This window comes from Leptonotus elevatus, chromosome 2 (assembly GCF_054856555.1).
Source record: "Leptonotus elevatus isolate MCC_2025b chromosome 2, RoL_Lele_1.0, whole genome shotgun sequence".
Classification (NCBI taxonomy): Eukaryota; Metazoa; Chordata; class Actinopteri; order Syngnathiformes; family Syngnathidae; genus Leptonotus; species Leptonotus elevatus.
The window spans coordinates 20,493,544-20,506,613 of NC_141240.1; the positions used below are offsets into that span (position 1 = coordinate 20,493,544).

At 40.0% G+C, this 13,070-nt stretch overlaps 2 protein-coding genes across 4 annotated transcripts; both read left to right on the forward strand.

Annotated features, from left to right (window-relative positions):
* The first annotated feature begins 1,366 nt into the window (after nucleotides 1-1,366).
* Nucleotides 1,367-7,257, forward strand: LOC147178791 (uncharacterized). Of its 3 annotated transcripts, XM_086069443.1 has the most exons (3): nucleotides 1,367-1,496; nucleotides 4,477-6,301; nucleotides 6,335-7,257. In XM_086069443.1, the coding sequence occupies exons 1-3, from the start codon at nucleotides 1,444-1,446 to the stop codon at nucleotides 7,031-7,033; spliced, it is 2,577 nt and encodes an 858-aa protein (XP_085925569.1). In that variant the 5' UTR covers nucleotides 1,367-1,443; the 3' UTR covers nucleotides 7,034-7,257. The 3 variants fall into 3 exon arrangements, with proteins under 3 accessions (XP_085925569.1, XP_085925568.1, XP_085925570.1); XM_086069442.1 differs by having other exon boundaries at nucleotides 4,477-7,257; XM_086069444.1 differs by lacking the exon at nucleotides 1,367-1,496 and adding an exon at nucleotides 2,268-2,315 and having other exon boundaries at nucleotides 4,477-7,257.
* A 1,657-nt stretch (nucleotides 7,258-8,914) lies between these two features.
* hpxb (hemopexin b) lies at nucleotides 8,915-12,348 on the forward strand. Its single transcript, XM_086069446.1, has 10 exons — nucleotides 8,915-9,055; nucleotides 9,496-9,521; nucleotides 9,656-9,754; nucleotides 9,866-10,023; nucleotides 10,106-10,259; nucleotides 10,414-10,626; nucleotides 10,710-10,802; nucleotides 10,874-11,004; nucleotides 11,830-11,977; nucleotides 12,048-12,348. Exons 1-10 carry the CDS (start codon nucleotides 9,000-9,002, stop codon nucleotides 12,272-12,274), a joined length of 1,305 nt encoding a protein of 434 aa, XP_085925572.1. The 5' UTR covers nucleotides 8,915-8,999; the 3' UTR covers nucleotides 12,275-12,348.
* Nucleotides 12,349-13,070: the final 722 nt, after the last annotated feature.

Sequence of the window (13,070 nt, forward strand, 5' to 3'; positions counted from 1 at the left end):
CTTTTCTATACTCTCAAGCTCTTGTGGCTGCGCCAAGGCACAATTTGACATCTGTATGCGTTCTAATACTATTCCTTATAGGGGAAGTCAACCCACCCCCTCAAAAAAGAAATCTTGAGAATAATATGTTCTATCCAGCCCCACTAGTCTAAATATGGCATTCTGGTTAATATTGGATATATAGTGGAATATGAATTAAGCAGCAAAATCCAACAGTTTTTATCAACATAAGAAGGCGGCCATTTTGCCACTTGCTGTTGAGTAAAAATTACATCAAGCTCAGCTTCAGAAAACAGGTGAGCTGTTATTGAAATTGTCACAATGATTTGTCCGAAAGGAAAAATTAATGACTAAAAACAAAACAAAAACAATGTAATATTAATCAGAGTGTCCTGTTTAGACTAGTGAGGTCACATATAAAGTCAAGAAATGTTTAAGGTTGAGTGGTTGACTTCCCCTTTATGCTGTTTTACTTGTTTCAAGATTCCCCCGTGGTCCTTCAAAAACTGTAATCAGGACTGTTTCGAACTCCCCCACAAACATCAACACAACTGTCCCATAAAAAATACACTTATACATGACTGAGACTGCTTCACTGTTTCGAGATTCACACATTGAATATTTTTATTTTGTGTCGTCAAAGGATGGTGAAAGAATTATATTTGGGATATCTTTTTTATAGCTGTCAAATGTCAAACCAGGACAAATTTAACCCAAACGGCATGTAAGGGTTAAGCTTCTTCATCAAGCCTAAGCTACAGAGGAGGTCTTGGGCTCACTTTAACACATGACAAATGAAACCGCAAATGACGTCCACTGGAGTGCAGATAGATGCATTTCTGGGTCCATTTGTTGACAGCAGCTGTGAACACGCAGCTTGCTTCCACCAATAAGAGAGAAATATTGGCTGAAAACATGGGAGGGAATATTGTACTAACACGACTTGCACTTCCTCTACTGCTAAGGAAAACATGTGTGAGCGCCTAATTGGCTGTTTAGTCTGCTGTGGCTGTCCTGTATGTGGACCTGTGACACATTGCTGATGCTTCAGAAAAAGTCAGCCTTCTGCAAAATGTCTTAAATAAAAATGTCCAGCAAAGTGGTATGGTCTTTCTGGACCAGGAATATTGAATTGATGTAGCTACAGTAGTGTTTTGTTTTTGCATCTTTGCTTCATGAATCTCAGCTGTGAGAAGGGTTGTTGCTTCATTATGCTCTACGATTTTTCAGTTCGAATCAATATAGTACTGCCAAGCCATGGTTGCAAGTCTATTTAGGCCCTTTAAAAATGTGTGTTTGCTGACATCTAGTGGTGAACTGGGGACATACCAAGGCTCGTATCTCAAGCTGCAGGGTTGAATTCTTTTCTGATGACATAATCAAGCTAATTGTGCTGACCACTGAAGTACTTCCTTGTATTTTATTTTTTAGATATATATTTCAATGTTTTCAGCTGGGAAGTGTGTTACTCAAAACAGCGCAACCAAAAGGACATGGTAGTTACTCTTTTTTATAGTTTAGCTAATTTGTTTGTCACTGCATAGCATAGCATAGCATAGCATAGCATAGCAGCTAGCTAGCATGTACTCTTAAGCAAAAAATAACATTAAGCGTTAATTTAAATCCTGTTACTGTAATTAGTGTAACACTAAAATTAATTTAATATTCAGATAAAATGTAACTTTATTTAATTGTGAATTATTTATTCAGCAAAAACTTGTAAAAATAAGTTTTCAGGTATCTGAGTGTCATTAACTGTGGTGTGCCAAATTCAGCAAAACATAGCCTAAGGTGTGACATATAAATTAATGTATCATTGATGGTTATGACATACAAATCGAATTATATAATAGTTTATTACCAGTTTTTCTTGAAAAGAAAATGGTCCCGTTTTTAAAATTGGTAAAATGTCAACCAATTGAATGACTGAATGAAAAACTAATTAATATTAAAGGAGACATATTTAGACAGTCAAAACGTTCTTTACAAAAAAACCATTTTATTCTGACTAAAAACTGATGCAGTGTACTAATTGTGACAAGAAAGTCTAAATACTAATTAAAATCTCGAGATATATATAATAACTTGTAGTTATCTATATTATAATTAATTATTATATATCCACTTAACCTGGAGTACCTGAAGAAAACTGATTCGATATGGAGTACAAAGAGATTTCAAACAATGCCATGACAGAAAGTAGGGCGGTGTGTGTGTGTGTGGGGGGGGGGGGGGGGGGGAGGGGGGGGGGGGGACTGGTGAGCGAATGAAGTGCAGGTTGGAGAACAGCGTGGCGAAGAGCACCTTGAATGCAGGTAAGTTCTCTTCTTTCAATGTATCTTGAGCTTTATCCAGTATTTGTCCATTCTGAATTCTTGAATGTAGTTTTGTAAACATCTCCATCTTTAGGCTCATTGATTAACTCATAGCTGCTTAGTTTAAAATATCCTGGATCTTTCAAGATCATGCGGTGGGAAAATCTGCAACCGTGCACTTATATTATCACAGGTCCAATATAGGCTAATCTTTGTTGCTTTTATTAATGAGTTTGTGTTAAAAGTTTGGTCATTACAATTTAGTAATATTTGTTCATTAAAAATTTGTTTTATTCATTTATTTCATTAAATAATTAGTAAATGTATTTAATGTAAATAATAAAAAAATATATATAAGTAAAATAAATCGATTTTTTAAAATTGATTTTATTAGATAACTGGTTAATAAATTAAAATTGAAATCATTAGAAATATAAAATGGGAATTAATAATTATTAAAAGTTAATTACAATAGTTAACAAATGTTTAGCCTTAGTAGATTTAAATTGTTTGTTTAAAATGGATGTATTCATTTTTATTTTTATTCATTTGTCTCATTAAATTTCATGTAAATAGTAATAAGTAACATTAAAATCCATATACATTTTTTCAAAATGTGTTAATTAAAATGTCTATTTATTTAGGAAAACAAAATGATATTCACTTTTTATCATTCAATTTGTTAGTTGATTTAATACAAATAATGAAAATACATTCATTATTAAATTTGTATTCTTCAACAATGAGAATGAATACATATAAATGAGATGGCCCATGTCTGTTTTAAAATTCAAATGTGTTTTAATAGGCTCTAGATGGTGTCATTTATTTGTTGTTTTGTCTGAGGACCTCAAAAAAAGGCCTTTCAATAACTTGGCCACCCACACAGCTAATTTAACTTTAATGCTGTGTAATGTGAGAGTACTCTCACACGGGTCACGAGATTGACGCTGATATGTATCCTCCTTGTTCTCTCTCAACGATCCGTGGTGTGAAATAAGAATTGTTATGGTGGCTATTTGGGGCACCATTTTATATATTTTCCTCTCCAACTTCCCTCACAAAAAAACAAACAATCCAACCTCTGATGTAATTTTTTCTCTTTCCATCGTGTGAGTGAGATTTTGGAGGTCACATGCTTCCAGAGGCAACCTGACACCTCAGCTTTTCATCCTCTGCAAAAGCCGTCTTCTTTTTCCTCCTTGCAGGTGTTGGGGTTGGGAAATTGCTAATGTGCGCACAGTGATACCAAGAATTGTTTTGTCATGTCATCCGGCCATCCATTTCGCACGTACGACATCAGAAATAAAAGCTCATTTTCAAGGGGACCAACGTGACCCCAACGCCGGTGGCACCTCACATTCCTCGTAATCTAGTAGCTGAAAGGCACAGCTCACTTCCAATGCCTCCAGTGGAACAATGAGCGTCTGTGCAACTTCAGGACGGAACTATTTGACACTGTTGAAATGTTTGGATGATCTGTGAGTGATGAGACTTTTGAACCATAAGCGGGCAAAAAGCTAAAGGTCAAGTGAAAACCACAAAGAAGAACACACAACCAGTTATGGGAAACATGGTCAATGTCAAAACAAATTGAGAAACGATGAAAACTGTCATAAGCGTGCGTATCAGGATCACACTGGCTTCTTACATGTTATATGGTGGTTGGGTTGTAGAGAAGAACTAACTTCTTACTTTATTTTGTTGAGTTTGGTCATTGGTCTGGAATAATTGTCCTGAAAATACTCAAAAAGTCCTCAGGAAATTCCAAACACATAATGCTTTTAATGTGTGAAATTGTGCCAGCTGAGGGTCTGTATTTCATTGCTTTCATTCCATTTATCTCATCCAAAGAAAAGATGACAGTAGGGATGACAGGGAAATCTGCTACAATTAATAGTCTGTAGAGAAACTTTGAGAATATTGTGCAGTTGATGATGACGGATACAGTTGCAAGGCGTCATACATGAACCCTCATACATGTATGTGTCACATCTGAGTATGTCGTTAGGTCAAAGAGAAACCCGAGAAGACCTAGTTCATATTCAAGACCACATGTGACACCCTTTGATGAAAATGCCTGAGCCTTTTCTAGTCTGATCTTTTAATTTGGTATTTTTTCATGATTTTGATCTACTATTTTCTTCTTGTGTCTTCATAGGCAGAAAACACTAACTGATCAGTGTTATTTACTGCCAGTCACAATGTTACTGCGCTCTCAAGATAGAAGACCTCTTCTCGGCTTTTCAGCACTGTTAACACAAAGCATTCCCCAACCAAGACAACTAGCATCCATAGTGCCTCGAAGGAGTCCAAAAGAGTCCATCTTTACATCACAGTCTCTTGCCTCACCACCTCCCTGGGCAACACAGGCACTCTCCAACTTGGAGCAAGGGGAGAGAGAACTGCAAAGCCTCAGGGAGCGCCAGCAGGCTGAGGTGGATGAGGTGAACCAGGAGTTGGACAACGCAGCGATTGGGGCACAGAGGGAAGAGCGTCGTCTTCTTGAAAAGGTTGAGCGGGATCACAGAGAAGCCCAGCGTCTCCTGAGTCAGGTGAAGAGGGAAAATGCAGCGGCAGTGAGGGTTGTGCAAACGCTCATCGATCAGCAACTTCGAAAAATGGGGCAGCTGAAGGAGCAGATACAGAGATGGGGCAGTACAGCTGGGGGTGCCAACAAAAATCAGCTACAAAGAGGGGTAGCAGAGGTCACCCAGCCATTGGAAATCTCTCTTACAATTAAAAGGGTCCGCTTCCTACCAACAGAGTCCAAAAATCTCTGCTTGGGTAAGGTAAATGTCTATGAGCAAAGTATAACTTATCCAAGTGGTGTCTGTGGCATCCAAGGACAGAAGTGTGCCTTGCACTCAGGAGACTCAACATTTTCAAACATCGCCCCTCTTGAGATCCGGAAAGAAGCTTCAACAGTCAAAGCAGGGCAAAGACGAAGTCCAGAGGAGAGCACAAAGACAAAGTGCGAGAACCTTAAAATTTTGCAGAAACAAAATCTGTTCAGTTCTACTGCGAATGAGGCACTCAGATCGTCAATGTCTTCCATAAGAAGTAATCGTGGTGTTTCAGAGTCCTCCCAGGAGGAGGAAGATAACTCAGAGTGTTTAGACATACACGAACAAGACCTCTTCACTGTTATTCCACCCGTCTCTAGTCTAGGAGAATCCGAAAGCGATGAATTAGATGGCAAATGCCAAAAAACCAAGAAGCCCTCCACTGTAAAGGCAAAGAAAAAGAAAAAAGCCTTTGTCCTTGTCTCGTGTGAAGAAATGTCCTCCCCTCTGGAGAGTGATTCCCTTTCCAGGCACAGTTTTGGATACCTTTCCACGAGTGCTAATTCGTTTCCTCAAAAAGCCCTATCCACGTCAAATGAATCATCAAAGGACAGTGGAAGCCCTCCATCTCTAGCAATCAGAGAGGAATCATGTTTCATTTGCCCTGCAAATATTTCAGTCAATGGATCCTTCAAGCAGGAGCACCGCCATTCACTTTCTTCTGACAAGTTCTCCGGAAAACTAAGCTCTGTGAGCCTTGGTGACAAAGGTGACTGTGGTGCTATTAGAAAAGTCAATAAAATACGCCTGGCAGCTGAGTCGACTCTTGAGCAAGACCAGGGACATAGATCAGAGTCTGAAGCAGACAGTTGCGCTACAAATACCAGGAAACCACATTCCAGACCCGAGACTTCCGTTCAAAAGGTGTTTGGTTTCAATCCTGTGAATCGATCTCTGTCCACGCCAGACATAGAAAGTGAGAAATCACAGCAATACAACAATGACAGCAAAGAGAATGATGCAGCAGCTTCGAAGGGGTTAGAGGAAGAAGTCGGTTCAACTGTGCTTGAATCAGCTTTTCTGGTGAAACAATTTGGAAAACAAGGATCAGGCCGCGCTGATTTCAACCTGCCAAGCGGTATACACGCAACATGTAAAGGGCAGCTGTTTGTGGTGGATTGTGGAAATGCTCGGATTCAGGTGACTGACCTCCAGAACAACGTTGTGCAGCAGGTGACCCCTTCCGGATCAGAAAGATCTTCCCGCATCTGCAATTACTTTGACGTGGCTGTCAACTCAAAAGGACTCATTGCTCTGACCTGCGCCGCCGAGCGAGCTGTGTTGGTCTTCAACCGTCATGGACGCCTGCTGCAGACATTTGGAGGCATAATGAATGGTTCCACCAATGAAAAACTAGATGCTCCTCGAGGGGTGACTGTGACGCGTGAAGATGATTTCTTGGTTGCCGACATCAAGCGTGGCTCCCTAACTGCCCTGAAGCTGGACCCCAAAACCGGGGCCAGGCTAGAGCGTACAGTTGTCACTGGTTACCACAGGCCATACCTGGTGGCAGCCTGTCTCACAACTGGACTCATGGCGCTGTCAGAAAGAGGCAATGAGAGTGGCCGTGTGCCATGTATACGCGTTCTGGAGCCTGGATGGAGTACAATACGAGTCTTGGGGGTCTGCTCCAGCCTCGGGCCTGTCCTATCCTGCCCTTGGGGACTTTGTATTGACGGCAATGGGGATGTACTGGTGGCAGACTGGGGAAAGCAGCACCATCGGGTTCTTTTCTACCCGTCCATGGGTGTTGGCTGGCCGATAGTGACTGATAAGCTGAACAGCCCAAGAGGTCTCGCGCTGCTCCCCGATGGCCACATGGTCGTGTCGGACAGCATGAATCATTCCGTCAAGGTCTATCGCTACAAATGAGCTCCAGAGGATTACGAAGACTACAAACATTTTGTAGTCAACCTTTTGATGAACTTAAATAGATTTGAAGTAGCACAGCATGAACATTTGAGTATAATTAGCTTGTACTGTTTACGTTGGAATAAGATATTCTCACCTGTTTTCACAAAATAAGAATAAGATATACTCCTGAAAGATCAAGTGTACCATATGTATTATCAAATATGATTGTTGTATCTTGTCAAAAGTGAGACACTTAAATAGTAAATAAACTTTGGATTATTTCTGAAAACAAATGTATTGCATTGACAGTGATAGCTTTGATGAGAGATTAGCCCCTTTTTGACTTTTTGAAATGCTATACACACACACTAAATGAAACGTTAGTTGCACCTGCACAAATTAATACATGACTCAAGATCTGTATTAAATATAAAAATGTTTAGTTTTGCTTTTGGTAAAGGATATATACTGAAATACAGTGGGACCTTGAAATAAGAGTGATCCAACATGAAAGTTTTCCCAAGATATCAATTGTCATTTGGCTGATTTGCAAGCACAAACTTGAGCGAGGAGATCTGAATGGTGACAGTGACCTACCTCAACAAGCAGCAGTTACATAGTGAAGAAATCTTCAAGAGGCTTCAAGCTTTTTAATGCCACTCACAGTTGAAGTTTACGTTGTGTATTTAAAACACCTAAATGGCTTTGCCTTAAAAATGCCCCTGCTAGCTTAAGGCTAGCACATAATGGGAAATGCTATTGTCAGGCTATCGATGGTTGCAGTATTATAACTCTTTGAGCAATGGATGATCACCAATGGAACACCACATGTAAACAGACAATACAATGATACAGTACTCACATGCATATAGTCTTTATCCTCTGCAAAAAAACTGTGACTATTATGCTGCCCCCCAGTGGCCAAGGCAGTCGGTCACTCCCGAGAGAGCAGCAAAATCACGATGTGCTAACTGTTCAACTCTTAACACTCTATTTAGTTGTGTTATTACCCTATGTTTTTATGAAGTACAATATTATAGAGTGTTAGTTTCCCTATAAAAAAAAAAAAACTAACTAACAAACAAAAACACTTTACAAATATTTTCGCTGTAAGTTTGGGTGGGGCTGGAACAGAGTAAAGGCATTTTCATTCATGATGAAAATTTGCATTCGGAATGCAAATGAAAGATTCAAGATTGAAGAGTTTTCAGTTATGAAACTCAAAACACAACTGAATTCCCTATTATGTACAGTATTGGAGTTCTACCTCATTATTAGTGTCAGTCAAGAGATTGTTGTAGACTTTTCGATACAGCTCATATAGGACGTCATTGCACTAATGCAGGTGTACCTTATGTTTTGACCAGTTGACATCCAGAAGAACATATTGCTTCAAAAGTATATTTTGTGCTTTTATGTTGAGTGTTTTTACAAGGACAGTTTGAGATGGTAATGGGGTCATTTTAATTGGTATATTGTGATTAATTATAAGAATACTCTTTGCACTCAATTGTTGTTTTCCGTGTCCTTCTAATCTTATCAGGTAACACAGCAAACTATCAATCAACCACACCCAAAGTAAAAACTTTGACTACATTCACGTGAGCTGATCTACTTATTAAAATTAGGACAGAAACTGTCATGTGGACCTGTGAACGTGACAACTGGCAGCAAACACAAACAGATACAACAATCCAAAAGAGTCTGAACAGAAGCGGGGGAACTACAGGAAAACTAACGAGACAACGAGGTACACCTGGACAACACAGAAGAGGGAGCTGATTGATGGACACAAGGGGGGCTAACAAGAGCAGGTGGACACAAAACCCTAACAACCCTGACAAAAACAGCAATCGTGACCAAAAAAAAACCCAGCACCAGTCATTAGGACTGTAAATGATTGAACCAGACCTGCACTGCAAAGACAAGGCAGTTCCAAGTATAAAAGCCGAACTGGTGGCCGTCTGGTAAAAGATCGCTCAGCATGAAGCTGCTCGCAACTTTCTACTTCGGCCTCATCCTCGGCTTCGGCGCATCGCTGTAAGTTGTTTTTCTTGAATTATTTGAAATTCAATGCAATAATAATGCTTCCATCTGCAATGCAAATATTGAACTACTTCAGTGCTGCGATATTTTTTTTATTCAGCTCCTTTCAGTCATACTGTACGTATGTTCAGCCTATTTAACGGAATGCAAATCAATACAATCATTTTAAAGTATATCTATTTTTGGGCTTTTTAGCCTTGTAACAAGTTTTATTTTAAAATGAACTATACTTGCGTTATTTGTCTTCAGATCAATTGGTCTTTCACTGGACCTGGAGATTTCAAAACTTTGTTTGCAAAGCGGTTCGATTGAACAAATATGTGTGTTGACTGATGCAAGGTGCTGACTCATCATGTTCCAACTTGAATTACAGACTTAGGGAACATGAAAACAAAACTTAAAAAATAATAAGTTTTGTTTTTCATCTTTGACAGGCCCGTTGCAGATGTCACCAACAAAGGTGTGCTGATTTTTATTCCTTTTTTGTTAAATGTAAATAGCATTCCATGACTCGAATGCCAAATCAATGCACAGTATGGTAACTTGGTGTCTAAATGCAATGTATCTCTCCGTCTTTTCATTGACGTCCTAAAGATGGAGGTGTCCAGAATGCAACCCTGCCAGACAGATGTGATGGGATAGAGTTTGACGCCATCACTCCGGATGAGAAAGGAAACACCATCTTCTTCAAAGGTGCACTAAGGTTCATCTAACGTTGTCTCATGAGAATTTCTTTGTCGTTTCTCTATATCATTGATGAGTGTTTTCTAACGTAAGGGCCCTATTGTGATTCATTCCCTGTAGGAGCCCACCTGTGGAAAGGGTTCCATGGTCCAGCTCAGCTCTCCAATGAGTTATTCAAGGAACTTGATGATGATCATCTCATCGGCCACGTTGACGCCGCCTTTCGCATGCACAACCCAGAGAACCACGATGACCACGATCACGTGTATTTCTTCCTGGTACAAGTAGAACCATTTCATTTGGTGACGTGAGCCATGTTGATTGCTACAGTATGACAAATGTGCCCAATTTTGCTTCCAGGATGACAAGGTGTTTAGCTACTATAATCAGTCTCTTGAGACTGGGTATCCAAAACCAATACAGGATGACTTCCCTGGAATCCCCTCTCACCTGGATGCAGCTGTGGAGTGTCCAAAAGGAGAGTGTGTGGCCAACTCGGTTCTGTTCTTAAAGGGTATGCTGGCTTTCACTTGGGGAGGGGGAATACAAGAATCTGAAAAAATGGCAAAGCGAGAGCTGTCATTCAAAATTTGATGTAAACGGCTATTAGTCTTACAAAAATGAACAGTATGTGATTTCTCCAAAAGTCTAATGACTCATCTTCACAGGACACGACGTGCATGTTTATGACATTGACACAAAGCTTGTCAAAATAAAGACGTGGTCCCACCTGCCCGTGTGCACGTCTGCTTTGCGCTGGCTGGAGCACTACTACTGCTTCCATGGTCACAACTTCACCAGATTTAACCCGGTCTCAGGAGAGGTGAGCGGAGACTACCCAAAGGACGCCCGCCGTTACTTCATGAAGTGTCTCAATTTTGGTGAGCTCATCAAATGTTGCACCCCCCAAAAATATTTTGTTTTATTTCTAATTGTCATTTTAATTTCATGTGTGGGCTTGCAGACCATGGAAGTGGTTATAAAATCCCGAAATGCAGCGAGGTCAAAATAGATGCCATAACCACGGACGACCAAGGCAGAAAATATTTCTTTGCAGGTAAGGTCACTTTTATTTGAAAACCTTCTCAAAGTTCAAGGACGGCGTGTCAAGTTTTATCTACTGCACAGGGCCAGTGTACATGCGTCTGGACAGCCGTCGTGATGGCCTTCACGCATTCCTGATAACTCGGGCATGGAAGGAGATGACCAATGGGGTGGATGCTGTCTTTTCATACGCAGACAAACTCTACATGATGAAGGTAAGTCTAGTAAAAACCCCACATGGGTTGCATGTATAGATTCTGTCATCCAGAGCAAGGGCACAAAGTCAAATCGAGGCAACTGGACTTGTTCTTCCTTGTTGAAAACATTTAGCGGCATCTAGTGGTGATAGTGAACTAATAATTCATTTGTTTTTTTTTTAAATAAACATAGGTCTATTAATCTCTAATTAGCTTCGGATACCCAGAGGAGAAGAACTTCAGTTTGTGAATGTAGTTGATCTCTGGTGGTGCTTGCAGCCAGTAGCAAACTCGGTGGGTCGACAGCCTTCCACAACTGGGGTCTGACCTCCGTGATTCGGGCTCCCTCTGCTTGTCTCCCTTTTGCTTTGTTCTTGTTAGCCGCTCCAGCTCCTTCTTGCTCTTCGGGTTTCTCGCTCGCCAACTCACTCCAAATAGTTGGTAGGCTTGCGGTGTGTGTTTCAAAATTGTTGCATTCTATTAGTTTGCCAATAGATGGCACTAAGTTCTACACTGTCTTTTTTTTTTTTTTTTTTTTTTTTATAAAGGTAAATGTCTTCACATTTTCAGTGTTAATTTTGACAAAAAAAATTCAATTTTGCACTTTGTGTCAATCTCAGCCATAATGATTTTTATTTGAATGGCTAGCTACCAAGCTGGAATTGTTTGTATGTGTGTCTTACTTTGACTTGAGCAGTACATTTTTACACTTATGCAATATGCAGTGGCAGTTTTTGCTAACATCATATCGTAAAGTTGTACTGTTAAACAATGCGAAGAAAAAATAATCCTGTTTTAATTTGATTAGTTGTTACACACTAAGGTGACATTCTTCATCTGCAGGGTGACCAAGTGTACATCTATAAATCAGACGCGCACAACACCCTCATCAAAGGCTACCCTAAACCTATTAAGGAAGAGTTGGGCATCGAGGGACATGTAGATGCTGCTTTTCTATGCGACGGCGAACATACACTTTACATAATCCAAGGTAAATTTGTCGGATTTCACGTATGCACTTTTATTAAACCACCATTAACAATTCACGTTACTATTTTCAGGAAGGAATATTTTCGGCATTGACATGTCAGCTACACCAAGAGCTCTGACCAGCGATTTCCCCCTGCCCTTGTCTGACATTGATGCTGCTTTATGCGGTCAGGACGGACTTCGTTTGTTCAAAGGCCCAACTTACTACCATTATGCGACTGCCTTTATCCTTGCTACGTCCAGAATGGCCCCCGTGGCTGAAAATATTACCCCTGCAATGATGGGATGTATAGAGTAGATGCAAACTTCAGCTCTTTAGCAATGTCAGGATATGTGAATGATTATGTTTTGAATAAACATTTCTCAAATGTACTGTGCCTTCTCGTTCATGTTTGTGATGTCAACCTATGACCAAGGGTCACTTTGATAGCCCAAATAAAAATAATTCAAATGGATTCTGGTTGACCTACAATTTGTTAAAGTCCCCTCACCACTCCCATTGTATTGGTAAAAAAATTAAAATCTACTCTAGAATCAAATTGCTAGATTGAAAGTTACGGTCTCTGAACTGATGATTGCTGGCATAAAAAGAATGCTGACTTGGTGTATGTATTAAAATCTGGGAGTGTCCTATATAACTGAGACATGTGGTCACATTAGGCTAGTTAGCTACTAAAGCTAGCATCTAACAGTTGCTTATCCCACTGTCTAGAGATCACTATGGTGAGCATAGATCTCAATTTGCATCGGTACCCTAAAAACTGTTGGTTCAAAAAGGAATGACAACTTTTTGAGTTTAAGTTACCCGCCGCGCCAACTCAAAGAGTTATTTTGTATACAGCAACAAAAAATGTCCTACGTTGTGGGTTATTCATTTGATCCACCTTGGTCCCCCCCAAAAAAACGGTTGTCATTTGACTCAACTATGGAGAAAACCCTTTTCTGTACAAAAAAAATGTGGTTTTTTTTAAAGAAGAAAAAATAGGGGTCAATCAAATTTTGGACCAAAATTGGTTATTTTTTATCCGTCAGTTTTAAAAATCCGGGTTGGTCGCTTTTTGACCCACTTGCGTGACCAAGCTGTTTTTAGAGTG

Coding starts and splice junctions, on each gene's coding strand:
- LOC147178791 (XM_086069442.1), top strand. CDS start 1,444: ATGTTTTCAGCTGGGAAGTGTGTTACTCAAAACAGCGCAACCAAAAGG. Junction 1,497..4,476: donor AGCGCAACCAAAAGGACATG/GTAGTTACTCTT, acceptor GTGTCTTCATAG/GCAGAAAACACTAACTGATC.
- hpxb (XM_086069446.1), top strand. CDS start 9,000: ATGAAGCTGCTCGCAACTTTCTACTTCGGCCTCATCCTCGGCTTCGGC. Junction 9,522..9,655: donor TGCAGATGTCACCAACAAAG/GTGTGCTGATTT, acceptor GACGTCCTAAAG/ATGGAGGTGTCCAGAATGCA. Junction 10,803..10,873: donor CAGAAAATATTTCTTTGCAG/GTAAGGTCACTT, acceptor TCTACTGCACAG/GGCCAGTGTACATGCGTCTG.